The sequence below is a fragment of the Gavialis gangeticus genome, unplaced genomic scaffold, assembly GCF_001723915.1.
Source record: "Gavialis gangeticus isolate Ggan-Ray unplaced genomic scaffold, GavGan_comp1, whole genome shotgun sequence".
NCBI classification, from domain to species: Eukaryota; Metazoa; Chordata; order Crocodylia; family Gavialidae; genus Gavialis; species Gavialis gangeticus.
Genome location: NW_017728994.1, coordinates 67,600,875 through 67,615,915, shown reverse-complemented (window position 1 = coordinate 67,615,915; position 15,041 = coordinate 67,600,875). Strand labels below are relative to the sequence as shown.

The 15,041-nt window shown below is 43.3% G+C and overlaps 1 protein-coding gene across 1 annotated transcript in view; it reads right to left on the bottom strand.

Moving 5' to 3' along the window:
• Nucleotides 1–15,039, bottom strand: part of LHPP (phospholysine phosphohistidine inorganic pyrophosphate phosphatase) — a gene marked incomplete at its 5' end in the record, with an annotated part of 179,937 nt that extends 164,898 nt beyond the window's left edge. Inside the window, one exon of the mRNA XM_019502175.1 lies at nucleotides 14,915–15,039. Within this exon, the coding sequence (XP_019357720.1) occupies nucleotides 14,915–15,039 (125 nt within the window). The remainder of the gene's footprint in view (nucleotides 1–14,914) is intronic.
• Between the last annotated feature and the right edge of the window lie 2 nt (nucleotides 15,040–15,041).

The window sequence follows — 15,041 nt, the reverse complement described above, 5'->3', positions numbered from 1 at the left end:
CAAGAGAATAAAAACAAACTAGTCCAAGACGCCTGTGGGACTAAGGCTTTGTCTACACTGGAAAGGCTTCACCAGAATGGCTATCCTAGAAAGTGCTCTGAGTCTAGACCAGTGGTTCTCAACCTTTTTAGCCTTAAGGCACTCCTCAATAACTTTTTGGAAGTTGGTGGCACCCAGGATGAGAGCCAGTAGCTACAATCTAGTTAATGCCAGGTGAGGGCACTAGGGGAAGCACTTCAACCCACTGCAGCCTGCTTTTTTCACCATCTTCCCTTTCCCTGCCCCTAGTACCTGAGGGGGCAAGTGTGGCACCTCCTGTTATAGCTCCTCATCCAGCAACTCACATGCTGGTGAATGGAGCCATGTGCATTCATGGCCCCTCCCTCTGGTCCCAGGAGCATGGGAGGAGCAGGGGAGATAAGCCCGGCTGAAAACTGCAACCCCACATCTGCCTACCTGCCTGCCTGCATGTGGTAGAGCATGCTGCGGGTAATGCAGGTGCTGCCAGGGGAGGGAGCAGCTGTGGGCACCACTTGTCTGTGGGATGCAGGAACCAGGTACTGTGGCAACCTTGCAAAGATCTTGCGAATCACTGCTCAAGACACAGTTTATGCCAACAAAACAGCGGTTTTGCCAGCATAGCATATGCTGCATCCCCAAGTGAAATAAATTATACCTGCAAAAGCAATTTTTTACCAGTGTAACAATCTGCACTAGGGCTTTTGCTGAAGTCACACCCCTAAATGAAATGTCTTATAGCAGCAAAAGGTTTCAGTGTAGGCCAGGGTGAACTGTGCTTTCTGCCAAGCAAAAAGTTGGAAGAGTAAGTGCATGCATATTGTCACCTGGGTGTAACTGCAGTAACACACAAATATAATCTCTTCTCGTGCTTCAAAACACTGCAATGGTATCACATCAGTGGGAAAAAGAATGTTTTCATCCTATGTACAGTGTTTTACAATGCTCTAAGTGAATTATAGAGCTTGTTTGGAGGGAAGAGCAGGATTGAGAGGGCTGCCTTTCTCTGATGCACTGGCAACAACCCGAGACCAGAACTGCTAAACAAACTGTCTGATCCACTACTGTAAATCCGGTTACACTGGCATGAACAATTGCTATAGCAAAACCTGTCATTAATTATTCTTAGAATAATGTGACTGATTTATTTTTCCAATAAAAAAACTTACAGAAATGAAACATGAAGCAAAATGTAAGAGAAATCTCCTTGGTCCATTATGTTAATACAAACAATTTATTTAATTACTCCAGCTTATTCTATCATGTAAGCTCAAAGCATAAAACTAGTAGCCCAGGTTTTACCACATATTCACCAGATTGCAAGGGACTGATTTAGGGTTCCTCAATTAGTCCTCTAATGGCTTGTTGATCTTTAAATTACAGCTCAGCAATATGCTGTGTATTATTCAAACACATGGCCATGTTTGTGAAAATATGTGAACATATTTATATACTCCGTCTCATTATCATTTTTATCAATAAACATGCGAAACATATAGTGAGAACAACAAATATAATTGTAGAATTATAGTTATGATGAAGATATTAAGCTAGAATATTATCCTAGAATTGTAGATAAAAGTATTAAAGACTAGACAGTTACTGCAGTACAAGAAAATGAACCAGAATATTTCACTTCGCGATCTGGCATATTTTGAAAATGCATCTAAGTCTACCTGAGGAATACTGTCCAAGAGTAACCATCAATGAAGCTGGAATAATATTTCTTAATAAATGAACAGTGTCTCCATTCTTCTATGCTATAATAAATGCATATTAGTGAACAGTTTGGCATGTTTTGCTCCCCCTCCCACATACCTTTTAAATGCTTTAAAAAAGAATGGTCATTTTCACTCTGAACTATTAATTTAATGTCTTTTGCTAGCCTCATGAATTGATGTGCACTACAGTGAGAAGACCCAGTATATGTTCCATGCAGTAATCACTTGAAAGATAACTACTGTGTTGCAAAAAATCAATTAGAATTAAATAACTGGGCATAATAAGAATTGACTGAAAACTGACTTTAGGGCCCAATCCTATTCACAATTATGCTTTTGACTTTGGCAGGAGCAGAACAGAGTTTCAGTCCTTTTTGAAGGCTTGGAAAATTTATATATATATTATATTTAATATGCATATTATTGTCCTTTGCGTTATCCTTCATATGTACGGGCTTTAGCCAGGATTTGAAGTGTCAAAAATTAAAGAAGGACTTTTCTTACATACTTGAAAGGCTGAGTATGAGCAGGACAGACATAAAATCTCATGAAAAGGTTGGGTTTTGCAGAATCAAGCAGCTTGGGGTTTTTATCCCAAAGGAACATCTGAACTTTTGGGGTTCAGCCATTATGACTAATTAGTACAAACAGCTTTGGTCATAAATTTATTTGCAGGGACTACTATATGGAGCTGATTTAATGAGAACAATTTTATGGGTAATATAATCAGATAATCATATTACAATGGCCTTCATTTCATACTGACAGATAGTTAACCGTTTGTCTTTGAAGCAGCTAATTATCATATACAAAAGCCAATCAAACCCAATATATCTTTTCTACTGTCAAACTGTTATTGTACACTCGTATACAAAGAGCATCTGTTGGTAAATAATTAACTACATTTCCAGAAAGAAACCTTGCCCCATGGATTTATTTATCTTCATCTGCTCTCCTTTCACTCCCACTTTAAAAGTACAGTAGCATTTTCCAGTAATGACTGCATGATTCTCCCTAACACTAAAGTGTAGTTTCACTCTGAAAAACGCCTGACCAAAAATGGTACCACCTAACTAAGCAGATCCTGTTTTGCAAAAATGCAGAATCCCACCTGCAAAATGTAGTATCCTTCATCCTAATAAGCCCTGGAAAGCCAACATAGTTGAGGAGGACTGAACAGGACTCTCACTCTCTTCTTGTGTTTCACTAACAAAGCCAGTGCATAGATGTTCCTGAGGGCCAGGATGACGCCCATACGTATGGTACTACTTGTGATACTATGAGAGGTGAAAGGCAGACCATCTTTCTTTGGGTGAAAAGAACCCAGTGTGATTCTCAGATCCCGAAATGGGTTTGTTAATGAAAAATAAAAAAGCATTTTTAGTTGTAAACTGAGCTATACCTCACAGACCCCATCTGTAACATGGCAAACCCAATACTTATCTCAGTGGGACACTGTATGGATTAACTGATATTTGTACAATGCTCCATGCTAGCCAAGTGGATAGCACATAACTCCATGATGCTAAATGTCAGCTACAGAAGCTGGGAGCTGGATTAGATCAGTTTCTTAACCCATGGGTAGCAACCCAAAAGTGGGCTGCAAGAATATATGAAAAGATTGTGTACAAACTTTAAAAATGGATTGTCCTTTAAAGGAGAAAAATGTAGGAAACTACAACTTTCCCCTGCAGCCTGGCAGAGTTGCAGCCTGCAAGCGGCTGCTTGCAACTGGCAGGAGTAGGAGGAGGGTGATCAGGCAGTGGTGCCATGTGCACATATACACGTGGCAGCCAGGCAGCATGGACAAGAGCTCCCACAGCTGCCCCCAAGTAAGTTTATGGGCCTGGGGAAGGGGGTATAGACAACAAGTCAGGAGGGCAGGGGGGCACAGGTGAAGCTTTAGGGCACATGCCCTCCTCATTTGTGCACCCACAGCAGGCACAGAGCTGCAGCCTGGCCAGACTGGCACGGACAGGAGCTGCTTCCAGTGGACAGGACCCAGTGCGGGAAGGCAGAGCAAGGCAGCAAGACCCGTTCCTGCTGTCACCAGGACCCCTGTGCCAGCAGCACCATAAGGAGTAATGGACAGGGGCAGGGAGAGGGTGGAGGAGCCGTGCTGCCCTCACCTCATCCTACTGCCAGCTGCTCATATGCCAGGCTGTGGCTCTACCCTGCCACCACAGCCCAGCTGCTGCTGCTGCTGTTCCCCTCAGGCCATGGCTCTACCCTGGAGGAGACATGGGGTGGCAGACAACATGGGTGGAGAGGAGTGACAGTGGCAGCTGGGCCATGGTGGCCGGGTACAGCCGCAGCCCTGTGCCCAAGCAGCTGATGGCAGGAGGAGGTAAGGGCAGTGTGGTGCATCCCCCTCATTACTCCTCGTGTTGCTGGTGCAGCGGTTCCAGTATTGGCAGCAGCAGCAGCAATGAATTTTGCCACCTGGAGCATGGCGCAGCGGGTTGGAAATGAGTGGCACCAGCAGGACTGGAGGGAGTGGGCTGCAGGTGGGGAGTGAGGGGTACCAGCAGGGCCAGGGGCCTTTTTTCTACCTAAGCTATTTACTGGGTCAGGACTGGTCACTAACGTTTACAAATGGGTCCTAGTACAAAAAAGTTGAGAACCACTGAACTAGATGATCCTTGAGGTCCCTTCCAACCCCGTGATTCTACAATTCCTTTCTACAAACTGCACTTAAACTACAAGGAAGAGATATGAGTGTTTCCTTCATGCAATTTATACATACAGTCATGTTCTTAAGCCATATGCTATCTCTGGAAAGGAGAGTATTTAGAGTAATAATAATACAGAGTACTAACTCACTTAATGAGAGAAAATGGTGCAGCAGACAGGGCAATGGATGCAGCAAGCTAAGATATCAATAGCTGGTGTAAAATGTCATAGATTTAGTGATTCCGGTGCAGCTGTAATCACTTTATCAGGTGAGGATCTGAGCCCCTGAATCTCTTTTCTTATGCTGCCACCAACCTCCTCTTTGACCAAGGGCAAGTTAACTTCATCCTTCCATGCGCCCCAGTTTTTCTTTCTAAAGAGGAAGACATACTACTTGCCTTCCTTTGTAAAGCGTTTGGAAATCTATAGCTTAAAAAGGGCAAATTGAGAGCTAAGCTCAGTAGTCTTAATTCATGATTATTTGTAAAGTACACTTGAGCAGAAGTCTCTTTATCGGGGGCAAAGGCCCTGGTGATTAGAAAGCATTTCAGATGTAGCGTACTCTTGAACTGACCATCTGCAGCAGATTGAGTTCAGAGAATTAAGCAAAAGGGTAGCTTACAAGCAGTCAATTTCTCCTTCTCGGTCCACACCCTTTCAGATGGCTCGTTGTAAACCTACAACTGATCTACATGACCTCACTCTCTGCCTCCCCTGCTGAATTGTTTTATGATTCCAATTCTGCTTGTTCCTCCCACAATTTTACCCTTGTAAGGCTCTGCAGGTATTTTAACATGAGTGTCCAGCTGCTCCACAGCCTCGGTGTGCCTAAGATTTCCATTGTTCTTTTAAAGAAGCCGGCTGAAAGTTGTGCTAACAGATGCACTATACTGGCCAAACAACAGGATGTTGTAAATGTCCAACCACTGCGTGCTTTTCATATGTATATGCTAATAGGCATGCTATCAGCATACAGCTGTAAATGCAAATAACGGATCTCAGACTGTGCATGTTTTATGGATGTTTAACCACCTTCTGTCTTGTAACAGGCCAGCTCTTCACTGTTCACAACATGAAAAGTGAATAGCTCACCTCATGTTGATGCTGTGTAAATCAATCAGGACAATAATGGCACAGAGCAGAGGAGCTGTTAAGGCTGGCCCTGATAGAGCTATTTAAATCAGTGATGCACTTTCAGGTTCCTTTAAAACATGACACTAGGGCCTCTGCAAGTTAGTTCTACTACTTGGGGAGGAGTCAATTCATATGTATTATTCAGCCCAGCTATAAGGATTTTTTAACTACAAACGTATGCCACTTAGCCCGAATGACTAACAAAACAAACAGTCACAGTTTAACTCTATTTAAAACCGTGTGTATAAAAGGATGTTCTGTAAGGCAAGTAATGGGACAAATTCTATCAGCACCGTCTAATCTTGGATGTTACGCTACCACCTCTCCTGTAGCATTGCAAGCACTTTCCCCACAAAAATCCATAGCAATAGTCCCTCAAGGACTTACTAGCATTTCTGGCACTTCTCTCTTTGAGGCTAATATCTCTATTTGCAGTAGGGATTTTGTTGGACATACTAAAAACAATTATCCTAAGACAGATCAACCTTAAAAAGAAAAGTAAATTAATTATCAGCTGGGTCTTTTTGAACAGAAGAGGATATCAGTGTTCCTGTACACCAAAGTAAAGATGGTGTAAGCCAGCAAAGACACAGGAGGTATTCCAGACTTATATCAGGGTAGCTGAGAGTACAACTTCACAAACCCGCAAAACAAACCTTTACTTTGCTTTTATTTGCAGCTTCTGATTCGGCAATTTCCTTTCAATACCTTCTAAATCTTTAAGTATTCCGGCAGCATGAACTTTGAGAGACAGGTGCATCGGATGCTCTATGATGCAGACCGATGTTACAGCGAATTTGATGTTGATTGGTGGATGCTGAAATTCCTCAAACTTCTACAAGGATTCATTCTGATGCTCCTACATAAATCCACTCTTGATTAAGCCACTGTGAAAATGACAGCTAACATAAATATATAATAGCCCAAAATCTGTTCTCAAATACTTCTGTATAAATGAGAAGTAGTATCACTGTTTGGTCAACTACTGTTTGAAATACAGACTGGAGGATGACTGGCTAGGCTGCAGTACTGCAGAGAAGGACCTGGGGGTTACCATAAGCTGAATATAAGGCAACAGTGGGCTCTTGTTGCAAAAAAGGCCACAGTATGAGAGGCTGTAGTAACAGGAGTGTCACCTGCAAATCAAAAGAAGTGATTCTTTCACTATTCAGCACCAGTGAGACCTAATCTGAAGTACTATGTCCAGTTTCAGGCTTCCTACTTCAAGAAGGATATGGACAGATTGAAAAGTCTAGCACAGCGCAACACAAATGATTAGGGACCTGGAAAGCAAGACTTATGAGGAAAGGCTGAAAGAGCTATAATTATTTAGTCTGGAGAAGAGAAGACTGAGTTGGGATTTGATAACAGACTTCAAATACCTGAAAGGCAATTACAGAGAAGATGGAGATGGGCTTTTCTCTGTGGCAGTAGCAGACAAGATTAAGAGCAACGGAGTTAAGCAGCAGCAGAGAAAAATATAGGTTAGAGATTAGGAGGAATTTTCTGACAATGAGGGTGGTCAAGCACTGGAACAGGCTACCTTGAGAAACTGGAATCTCCATCCTTGGAAATTTTCAAGACCAGGCTGGACAAACACTTGTCTGGATGGTTTAGTCAGGGATGATCCTGCCTCGAGCAAAGGGGAAGGACTGGGTAATCTAGTGAGGTCCCTTCCAGCCCTACTTTCCTATGATTCTACAAATAACTGAGAACAGATATTGGTGTGAGCACAAGAGAAATATTATAACAATGGTTTTATGAAAGGAAAACCAGCTCCTCTATCTCAAATTGATTGCAAAGAGAACTTTTGCTAATGTATTTTGTCCCGGCTTAGCGTATGTTACATGGGACATTTAGTGCCATAAAGGTGTGCTAAACATAGTTTGACCCAGTAACTGAAGACCACAGGTCAATTCTTACTTTGTTCAAGAATGCATCATTATTTTGATATGTAGATACCACTAAAGATATTTATGAGCTATTTTGAAGGGAAAAAATTCCTGTTCCCCAAGAGATTTATTTAGACGTATATCAGCCCAAACAAACATTGTATGAATCTGTATTATTTACAGTGCTTCTATTTACTTGCATTTGACTTTCTGATTGATAAAAAATGATTAATTTTAAAATGGCATCTTTTACTTTTAATCCACCTGCACAAAGGTACTAACTGACCTATGCTCTGATCCAGACACAAATATTAATGACCAGTTGACAATGAAATGATGAGTCAATAAGGATTCTAAATGGTATGAGCTAAAACAATTACCAGTCTAATAAGTAGATAAATAAGGCCACTTGACTTTCCCAAGTGAGGTGATCATTATTAAGCATTTTTATTGCTATGAACAATGTTTTTCTCTGGCACTTTCTGGCACCTATTCCTGCTGTGCAAAGTGCCATGGCTGCAGCTGTCATCTGTGTGTCCCTCCTTGGTATAAAATGGCCAAGAGCGCTAGGAAATCAACAAGGACCATCTGGCCAAAGAGGCACAAAAACCCAGATCAATATCATCCTTTTGTTATAGCGAGGGGTCATGAGTGTTTGGCCAGTAATAAGACCTCAATAGATGCTCAGTATTATTGTTAAAGTCTTCAGTGCTCTCATCTGGAGAGGGAACAGATGAGCTCACCAGTAAACCCCATTACTGTACTGATCTTTTCATACAGTGGGGGCTTAGTAGACCTTGTGTATCAGTGGAGGGGGAGAAGAAGGGTGCAGTTAGTTATCTCAGGGGAAAGGTACGATCTTGATACATCGGAGTGCAACAAAATGTGCCTAACAGTCAGGCTGGCACTTGTGTCCAAAGAGGACACAACCATGCCCCCAAACCCAGTGCCAAACAGCAACACTGCCTTAGTGCTGAGTGTAACCTTAAACAGCACAAGCCAGTGCCCAGGCATCCCAGAGCTCGAAGATGCATTAAGCCTGCTTGAGGCATGACAACCTTGATAGCTCTGGGAGAAACTGCTCCACTGAAGCTCCCAGTGCAGAGCAGCACTATTCTGTAAATGACCTGTGTAGCTCTCAAGACAGCAGCTTGTTTTATATTTGTCCCAGTATGCTTTAAGCCCATGGTGGGAGACCAAACGGGCCAGGTTGTGAAGAGTGAAATTCTACCTCTTTCCAATGCACATATAAAGACAAACATGGATGTGGAGCTATACAGAAGCCACGTCCCAGCACACAAACAGGACCAGGGAGCAGTCCCCAGCCTGTCGACTTCCTACTCAGGAAGTAGTGGCCGCTAGATCCATGACATCTTGGCCGCCCTACATCACACCTTTTTCCCCAGTTGATGTTGTTGCTGACACAACCCAACTGCTGCAGAAAGCACAGGGAAGCAGGGTCCTTTGGTGTACTTAGGTCCTGCTGTTGGGGCAGCTCTGCAGTCCTTACACTGCTGGGTGATTGTCACCCACGGTGTCCCAGTTTCAAATCCTACCCAAATTAATTTGACTACAGTACTTCAGCAAAGCATCCAGGGGTCCAGAGTTAGTTAGCATCTCAAAACTTGCTGTGAAGGGTTCAAAACAAGCCTCCCCCAGGTCAAACAAGCTTTAACTGCTGAAATGTAGAGATTTCTAATGAGGAACAAGGGCTTAGGGATTCCCAGCATTTCAACTTAATATTTTGCCCAAGGCCAGAGTTTTACTGTGGTTTCAAACACACAGTTCTGACATTACTGTAAGTTAAATTACAATTTAAATTGCCTACGTGTGGACCGTTTCAGTAAATGCAGTGACAAAATGATTAAACAACAGTCTGTAACCTGACTAAAAAATAAAGTTTAAAAACCTACAAGAAAGAAAAACAAAAGCCTGAAGACTTCAGAGGATTTGGGGGCAGATATTACTATATATTTCTTTAGTTTTACAAGAAGTGATCAGCTTTCAGACAGCCATTATAGGATTAATATTATTTGTGTTTAATGTGCAGTGCCTAGAGGCTAGAACTGAGGTCAGGCTCCGTTGTGCTAAGCATCGTAGAAATGCAAAGTAAGAGACAGTTCCCTGAAGCACTTACAGTCTAAGCAGACATAGGCAGGGGTGATTTTCCTGATGGGAAAACAAGGGACAGAAAGATGAACTGATCTGCACCATGACAAACGGGCAGTCTGTGGCAGAGCCAGGAAATGAACCCAGCTCCCTTGAGTCTCAGTTTCATGTCATCAATCACAAGGCCAACTTTTCTTTCCATATGAAAGGCATTTTTAGGCAATGATGAAAACAAATCAGTCTAAGGCTTTGAACTCCTTGTTAAACAAGTTATAGCAACTCACTATAGCCTGCTTTTCCCCACAGGGAACTACAGAAGAAAATTTCCCAATAGAAAGTACTTTCCAGAACTCTGATTTAGCAAATTCAACAGTGACCAAGATCCCCTGCTTCAAAGGATGATGAAAAACCTTCTGACATCTCTTAGGCAAGCCGTTTCACCAGCAATGTCAACCAGTGTGCACCACTGTCCCATGTAAGGCACAACTTGTTTCCCAAATTGTTACTCTCTCCTTTACCTCCTTCCTACAAACTCACTACCTCTCCAGCACACCCCAAAATAGGAGATGTTAATGGTAATAATTTTGTGCTGAGGCCTAGGGAGACTGAAGAAGAGCAAACACAAGATACAGCAACAGCTTGCCAATTCATCTCATGCATGCCATGTGTTTTAATGCTTATTGGAACAAACTATGCAAAGGCTTCTCTTTACCCAGGGCATTTCAGAAATGCATCATCTAATAGGCCTGGCGAAGGAATATAACCCAGCCAATCAATCAGCAACGAATGATGGATTCCCACTCCAGGGACAGTGGCAAAAAGTTGTTATCCTGAGGATGGGGATTAGCAACCTCTCCTTCATAGAATGGTTGACTGAGACATTAAATGCATCAATGAGGAAATACTACTATGAAGATACCTGAATGAGGCGAGATCATGACGTATAAGAACCCACCATGTTTCAGTTTGACCACAGCCTTACCAACAAGTCATACCAACACTATTACAGGAAGAATACTAAAGCCTACAAGGTCACATGGAGAATCTAGAGGTGACCATGCTTAAAAACTAAATAAGGACAACTTTTTTCATGGCCTTTCTAATTTCATCAAATTAAACTATTACAACAGTTTCCTGGGTCCTGATATCTGCTGCTCTCTTTTAAGCCTACCTCCTGCCAAATATTCTATGCAAATGGACATCTGAGCCCATAAGGAGCTCCAGAGAAGTCAAAAGGGCTCCAGTTCCACTTGCATGGAATACACTGGAGCAGAAGGGGACTTAACACTTCTTATGCACAGTTCTGATCCCAATCCTGAAGATGAATATCACCGTAAAGTCTGTAGAGTCCAGGATTTCATAAGATTGACATATATACACAGCGGAGAGGCCTTGCTTCACTTGATGGATACATGTATTGATTAGAAAAATAACTACAACCCCTCCCTGCCCCCCCAGGAGCCCTCTCTTCTGAGCTTCCCAGGGCATTATTGCTTATCTTTCATAGGCCCATCCCGCAAATATTTATGCACATCCCTTGTCCCATTGCACTTAGTGTTCTTCCCCCAGTAATTTCTCCTCAATGGAGATATTCACATGTATGAAGCAAACCATGTGCAGAAGTGTTTGCAAAGGCCTAGGAAGGTATATGCTTCAGAAAAGCAAGCAACTTTTCTTTGTCAAGCATACTGTCAACACTTAATAATATCATCTATCCATCCAAGTATAATAGTAGAAACCAATGAGCCATAACAGTGCTTAATGCTCTAAACAGTTTGGTCTCCTATGGAAGCACGAAGACATACCCCATATATCAAAAAAGTTCTATCAGTTCTTATGAGACATAGTTTTTAATAACCTTTTTAGACCTTCCAGTCAAAAAGTATCATATACAAATTAATTTTTATTTTAAAAAAATCACATCAAGAGCCTGACCCAAAGCCCACTGCAGGCAAAGGATCAGGTGTTAAAATAAAATTAAGAGTCAGATTTTCAAGTGACTTTTACCCCATTCAATTACATCACTAATTCAGCACAAGAATTTGGCCATCAAGATCAAGCCAAATGTTACAAATTAGAGAATGGCTGAATTTTCTCTTCTGCCCAGAACTCACTCTTTAGAATTTATGACTTCGAGTGCATTGGATTAATGTTCAGAGGCTCCTTAAAGATAAAGGGCTCCATTCACTTCAACCAACAGAAATCAATTGGCACAATCTTCCCTTAGCCAGTAAAATAAATCCAGGTTAGGGCACAGCAGCACAGTTGCTCAAACTAAACCTACTCTGCTGGGGTATGGCTTAGGAAGAGCATGATGCTAGTTGCAAGGGGTGCAGAGAGATGGCACCCAACTCAACAGAGTACCCTTTTCCCCCCCCAGACCTGAAGCCTTTTCTAAATGCAGATGAACCTGCAAGCTGTCTCCCACCTAGTGCTCATGAGAATTAAATAGTTCTAGTTCTAGTGTGACAGCTTAAAGCCTGAATTTCCTTGCAGGGACCATAATGACATCATTATACCATCATACCAATATGATGACAGCCCTCCAGAAGCCTCTTGTAAAATGTCCCGTGAATCTCTGGCAATGGTTTTGTCCACATCACAAAATTATCATCACGCTCGGCACTCTTTGCCAGTGGCCTCAACCAAGAGGCAAGGACTCTAGAGGAATGGAGACTGACCTAACTGTGGTAGTCACAGACCTTAGACCTGGAAGCAGGATTGCATGAGGAAATTAGTACTGGTACTGCCTGTTCCTTGGAGAAGTGAACAACACTAGTTTTTAGGCCTGCCAACCTGGCATCTTCCATCAGTTACAAAATCAACTGCATACAAAATCTCTGAATGTCATGTCTGAGCTTGTGTTAAGATACATGAGAACCCAGACACTAATTAAATCAGTATGGACGTATGAAAGAAATCTATAGTATGTTCATAAAAAAAATTCTGTATTGATTTACATAGTTAATAGCAAAGGACACAAGTAGCAAGGCCGATTAAGGCTGTCAAGCCTTCCTATTATAACACTGTTTTCAATTACTTATAGCTTTGCCAGTCTTTAACCAGTTAGGCTAAAATTTCTCATGCTTGGTTTTGGCCTCCAGTTAAACTGAAGATGGGGTGCATTTTCAGCAAAACATGAATTAATATAAAGTACTCCATTCATCAATTTAGAACAATACCTGATAACTGACAAAGGTTTTTTTCAAATGACTAGTACTGAATGCACTAGATTTCACATTGTTCTCTCATGTTACACTAAATATAGCATTGTCCATTGTTTTGTACAACTGTGTCACTTCCCATATCTGTGGTGATTATAGTGACTAGGAGGCTAACCTGGGTCTAATCTGCTCTTGAATTATTTTTCCCCATGAGTCCTAAAACAGGACAGCTGCAAACTCAACAGACTTTCCTGGCTGAAATATATATAAATAAATACAATGACAAAGTAAACCAAAAGTTTCACACTTGTTTTCCTATCTTAGTCAACTTTTGAGACTACATATTTGAAGGCTGGAAAGTCTTTTCTTTTTTTTTTTTTTATAAGTGGTTGGCATCACTATACCCATTGCACAGATGGAGAAACTGACACACAGAGAAATGAAATGACTTGCCTAGGACACCAAGCAATCCAGTGCCAGAGCTGGGTAGAGAATGCAGATCTTCTGCATCCCAGTCCAGTGCTCTATCTGCTAGGCTACGCTACACATCATCTAACTTGTTGGTGGAATCAGATGCCACATTTTAATCGGTGGCCTGCTTTTCAGAGCTAACACTGAAGTCCTTGTAAACAGCAGGTGTTTGGCAGCAATAAAAATCAGGACGCAAATGCCCTAGTCACCACAAACAGGTTTCTGCCCTTTGGCACCTCCTGCGTGAAAAGCTGTTAGCACAACCACTTCTTTCAGAATAAACTGCTAAAAATGTTCAGTACACAGATCAGTCTTCCTCACAGGCACTCACTGTGATTGTCTGGGGGGGTAAAGAGAGTCAGGGCAGAACGCATGGGGCTGTAGAGCCAGGACAGGCGTCCAGGAGGAGCAGCGTGGAATGATGTCCCCCGTCCAAGACTTGTTGGTGGCGGAATAGGCAATAGTTTATGGCCCTCAAAATACTGTGTACACCTAATATGCAAAAGAGGCAAACATTTTTATGACATCTTTCATTCGACCAAGTGTACAGTTAGGAGAATTGCTGGACAAGCTGTCACATATGTTTGACCCCCCTGTGATAAACATACAACACATGATAGGCACAAGATGAACTGGCATGTTGTTGCTGTCTCCTGCACTTTGTTTTACTCCACCTGAATATAGGCCAGGCCAGAAGATGGGCATGTGAGAGAAAGCCTGTCTGACCACTCTCCCACCTATACCACTGGCCCAGTAACAGATATCAGAGACAATCCTTGCCTCTCATACATGTCCCAGACCATCACGGCTATGACAACACTCCAACCGGACCATGACAAGCAAAAGAGCATGAAGCATGTTAACTGGATACACAAAGCACATCCCAGGGTGTTGCCTGCGGCTCACAGTGCGTCTGAGGTGAGTGACCTGCCTGTGGCCTAAGCCCATAAACTGTACAAGTGCACAGCACCCTTCAGCCTGAGCTGTCACTTAGCTGTAGTTACAACTGCGGCCCTTCATCCACTGGGTCACACACAAACATACACACACAGGTGAGTTAGTGGACATGCACACACACTCACATACACACAGGTGAGTTAGTGGGCAGACACACACACTCACATACACACACAGGTGAGTTAGTGGGCATGCACACACACTCACATACACACAGAGGTGAGTTAGTGGACATGCATACACACACAGGTGAGTTAGTGGGCATGCACACACACACACACATACACACAGGTGAGTTAGTGGACACACATATACACTCACATACACACAGGTGAGTTAGTGGGCAGACACACACTCACATACACACACACAGGTGAGTTAGTGGACACACACACACACACACACACACACAGGTGAGTTAGTGGGCATGCACATACACTCACATACACACAGAGGTGAGTTAGTGGACATGCACACACGCACAGGTGAGTTAGTGGACACACATAGTCACATACACACACACGGTCACATATACACGCAGGTGAGTTAATGGACTGTGACACACACACACACACATACACCCGGCAAGTCTGCCCCGCCTTCTCCTTGACCCCAGACGACCGCGGCCAGGCCCCAGCAGCGGGGTCGCGGGGCCGCGCGCGCGCACACGCACACACATACTCGCGGCGCGGGTGGAGCGCGGAGGAGCCGGGGGAGGACGGCAGCGGCGGGGACACCGGGGGCGGTGCTTGCAGGGTCCGCTGCGGCCACTTACTTTCTCACGGCTTCCCTGGAGCCGGGGATGGGCACCCCGCCGGCTTCCCCCCCGCTGTCGTACAGCACCCCGCTGATGTCCAGCACCACGGCCCGCGCGCCCGCCAGCCGCGCCGCCCACTCGGCCA